This window comes from Amphiprion ocellaris, chromosome 1 (assembly GCF_022539595.1).
Source record: "Amphiprion ocellaris isolate individual 3 ecotype Okinawa chromosome 1, ASM2253959v1, whole genome shotgun sequence".
In the NCBI taxonomy this organism is placed as follows: Eukaryota; Metazoa; Chordata; class Actinopteri; family Pomacentridae; genus Amphiprion; species Amphiprion ocellaris.
The window spans coordinates 39,556,069-39,560,379 of NC_072766.1; the positions used below are offsets into that span (position 1 = coordinate 39,556,069).

The 4,311-nt window shown below is 38.8% G+C and overlaps 1 protein-coding gene across 2 annotated transcripts; it reads right to left on the bottom strand.

The window, feature by feature from the left end:
* Positions 1 to 1,397: 1,397 nt before the first annotated feature.
* LOC111574912 (guanylyl cyclase-activating protein 2-like) lies at positions 1,398 to 3,970 on the bottom strand. 2 transcript variants are annotated; one of them, XM_023279734.3, is made up of 4 exons: positions 3,690 to 3,970; positions 3,451 to 3,600; positions 2,310 to 2,418; positions 1,398 to 2,197 (listed from the first exon to the last, which is right to left on the bottom strand). In XM_023279734.3, the coding sequence occupies exons 1-4, from the start codon at positions 3,885 to 3,887 to the stop codon at positions 2,070 to 2,072; spliced, it is 585 nt and encodes a 194-aa protein (XP_023135502.1). In that variant the 5' UTR covers positions 3,888 to 3,970; the 3' UTR covers positions 1,398 to 2,069. The 2 variants fall into 2 exon arrangements, with proteins under 2 accessions (XP_023135502.1, XP_035808500.1); XM_035952607.2 differs by having other exon boundaries at positions 1,398 to 2,418.
* Positions 3,971 to 4,311: the final 341 nt, after the last annotated feature.

Below are 4,311 nucleotides of genomic sequence, written 5' to 3' on the forward strand. Positions count from 1 at the left end.
GAGGCAGGTGATTAGTTTGGTCTCAGGATTACTGTGGTGTTAAGTTGGCTGGGTTTCCCCTCACTGAGCTAATTAGGTCTGCTGCTAAATGTGGGTATAGGCTAAGGGTCTCCAACAGGTAGGTCACTAGTCCTCCATAAATAGCTCACCAAGCAAATCTCATTCCTGTTTGCATGTTTTATTTTAACTAATCTTATAAAATTAATTATTTGTATTTTTTATGTCTATGTTTAAATGTGATTGTGTGTTAAAATTGTTGTGTTTAACTGTATGTCCTGCCATTCTTGGCCAGGTCTCTTGTAAAAGAGATCTTGGATCTCAGTGGGACAAACCTGGTTAAATAAAGGTAATATTAATAATAATAATGATCCACGTCCTGCAGCTCATCTCATTCATGCAGATGACAGATCAGACTACAGGCAGGAAGATACTGAACCAGAGACAATTAGAAAGACAAGTGCTGTACAAAATTAAATAATCATTCATCACAATCACGATTTTTAGACTCTAACCACTATAAGAAAACAACTGACTGCGGCCTTTAAAATTTTAAAATGTGCTGCGCTTTTAAAAGACGTAGAACACATGAACTGTTTTCTCCGCTCATAGAAAACAACACATGGATAAAATCAATCGCTTTCATCTTGGACTAATCTGAAATGAAGACACTTTATCTCACTCTTTTCAAAGTAAATTTTGCTCTCACACGTGTCTGTTCACCAGCCACTGAGCAGCTTCTACCGCAGTCTGCGCTGCGAGGCGTTCAGGGAAAATCGGTAAATTTCCCCAGATAAGCAAATGTTCAGCTCGCGAGGTGTTTCACCTGTAACCAGGTGGGACCAGGTGGTTGCGATGAACTTACAATGTCTGTCACACTTTATTATCAAAGACAGTCCGGTGTCTAATGGTGATCTAAATTCAACTTCAAAATGATAACAACTTGATGGTGGCAACATCAGGGGTTGAACCACTGACCTTCTGCTCAGTAGTCCAGAGACGTCACTATTGCACCACTACTTCCATGTTACATTCTTTATGAATATGGGTTGCTATAATTCAGCCGGTTATATTGTCAGGTATGTTTCTGTCTGGTGTTTTAAATTCGTGCTCCATGTGGCCCCTTTGAACTCTGAGCGCCTGCCCCTGCAAAGGCCTCTGCACGGCCCTGTTTTTCTTTGTCCATGCGCTCAACAACAAATTTGAGTGAAGCTTTAAGGTAGTTCTTCTAGACTTTTCCAATGCTAACACATAAAAACATGTCATTTAAACACAGTTAGCCAGTCCCACGTGATCTGAGAGCATGCTTCTTTTCTTCTCTATTTCTAGATAGGAAAATTGAAGAAAATCTAATAAAGAGCAGCGTTTCAGCTCAATGCTAACAGAGAATCAGTCATTTGTACAGCTGGAAGCAGGACATGAGAACGTGTTCTTTATTGAACTTGAATTTATATGTCATGAAATATGCCTTTAAAAGTAAAGTACAACAATGTTACTTACAGTACTGTAATTCAGTATCCATAGTGATGATATATTATGTCTCAATAATGTCATTATTCGCTTAACAACAAGCAAAACTAAAAATAGTAAAAAAAACAAGAACAACAAGAAGACAATAAAAAAGCAAAATAATTGATTATTTACACATTGACACTTTACAACAGGAAGGCTCACTTAGAGTTAGCATGCCATGTACTGTATATCCTCTTGTTTAAAATTACAGCAATGTTTTTCTTGAATAAAGATAACATAATTAAGCTTGACCATTAGTATAGCTGTCACAGAATACGGTACCCAAAGGAATAAGTAGTGAATGTACCCTTTTCAGTAAGATAGCTCATACTCATCCATAAGTGTTCCTTTGCTAAAAGATAAATGATGGCAACATGAACAATACAATGACCAGTCTGTAAATATGAAACTGCAAATGCTGACAAGAAGAACCTAGATTTTCAGATGAGTGTTAACTTGTGCGTGTGACATACTTTTCAGATGTAATTAAATGTTTGGATTGAAGCCGTGATTGTTCCACTTTTTGTCCACATGGGAAAGGCTTGAGGTGTTTTGATGCTTCAGAAATGTGCACTCTTTCTCCTATGCTCCATGACCCACTGGGCCGGATTCATGTCCAGCTTCAACATACTGAGCACCCAGGGGTCCTCCTGTGCACCTTTAATGAACTCGTCCATGGTGATAGTACCTGTGGAACAAGAAAAAGGCAACAGAAAAAAGGACTGATATTTTCTCAGATTCGGTTTGTCGTCTGTCTTTAACTGTGGTGCAAATGTCACTAAATGTGACTAAATGCTCACCATCTCCATCACTATCTACAGCCGCTAATATTCGATTCACAACCTCGTCGACTGTAAGCTTCGAGTCTTCTGTGTTGGTCTTGGAGCCTCTCTTGACCTGATAGATGCTCTGGAATGGGGAAGATGAAGAAATGTGATGTTTCATTTTAATAAGACAAGAGAAAATCGCATCATATCAGCTACCATTTTAGTAAAAGCTACTGCAATGAGGATGCATGACCTTTTCATTAACTGTTCAAGACAGGAGCTTATTTAGAGGAATGACATAACAGAATGACTGAGGATTTAGCAGCAGCATTATGCTCACTTTGGCATAAATCCAGAAAACATCTTGATTACTCTTTTACTGATCCCTTTTTGAAGATGTAATCACTAACGCACGAAGAAAAAATACACCTATACTAACTTTAAGTGAAGGTTTGAACAGTTTAACAAAAACAAAAAATAATTATATATAATTAGCATTATATTAATTATATCCAATTCCAGCCAAAAGTTTGGACACACCTTCTCATTCAGTGGTTTTTATCTAATTATTTTCCACATTGTAGATTAATACTGAAGACATCAAAACTATAAAAGAATGCATATGAAAATATGTTGTAAACACAAAAGTGTTAATCTCCAGTATTAATCTACAATGTAGAAAATAACACAAATAAATAAAAAGCACTTTTGACTGGCAGTGTAATTCATTCTTGAGGAGTTGTTTGTTTTTGTCGTCTTCATCTTTCCTTAGCATGAGGCTTCTAACTGTTAAATTATGATGCATGTGTTAAAGTTTGAAATATGGACATGATTAAATTAGATTTAGCAGGAAAAGCACAGGATTATATAATTAAGTTAAAGACTTTTTGGACTCGAGCTGTCATTAATTATTTAAGTACAGTGACATTGCAAGAAAGTGAAGTTATCTGGCAATTTAAAGAATGTCAGTGAATGTGGGAACACTTGAGGTGAAGCCAAACTCCACAGTCTGCTCCTAATCCACAACACTGCATCCTAGATTAAGATGTTGAAAATACACCAGGGGGCTTCTGGAATTTGGAATCTAGCCATTCTGTGAACAGGAAACCATCTGCTTACTTGCTTGTTATTTTAGTCTATGAGTTATTTCTTTGTAGTTGACATAAGCACTTACATCTATTATGGATCGTAGTTCATCCCGGTCTATGTAGCCGTTGCTGTCCTTGTCGTACACCTTGAACGACCAGCGCAGTTTGTGCTCCAGGTCTCCTCGGAAAACAAGGTTGAGTGCAGCCACAAACTCGAGGAAATCTATTGTGTTGTCCTAAACGATGAGGAAAAATTGGGTTACATGTTGAATTTTGTGTACAAACACAGTAAACCAGGCTGTAACAGCTGCCTTTGGTCTCTCACCCCATTTTTGTCAAACGCTCGAAACATGTTCTCCGCATACTCAGACGCTTCTCCAGTCGGATCCACACCAAAGAAACGCTTGAACTCGTGCAGATAAAGTACTCCACTTGGGCACTCTAAGACAAACTTCCTGTACATATCCTGCAGCACTTTGACATCAATCTCCTCACTGTTCTCTGTCTGCTGAGCCTGCCCCATGGCTGCTCTGTCATTTAATAGTCCATAGTGCTGAAGTGTTTGGGTGTGGTCTCCACGGTGGAGTGTCCAGCCTTGAAATGGGCGTCTCAAACCCTTAGTTGTTCTTTATAACACCGTGGAATCCCAAAGCGCAGGTTTGCGTAGGAGGGAGGTGATTAGTGTGGCCTCAGGATTACTGTGGTGGTAAGTTGGCTGGGTTTCCTCTCAATGGGTTAATTAGGTCTGCTGCTAAATGTGAGTCTAGGCCACACTTTTTAGGATCCATGCATTTTTCCCAACATGCAAATGAATGGTATGCAATTCATGGTGTGGTTCTGTCTGGGCTAAAATGAAGACACAGAAGAAACCGAGACTCTAAATAACTGTGCAAATATCCCTTTGGAAGTGAGAACTGGTGCTATGCCATTTTACAGACAGAAAGTGG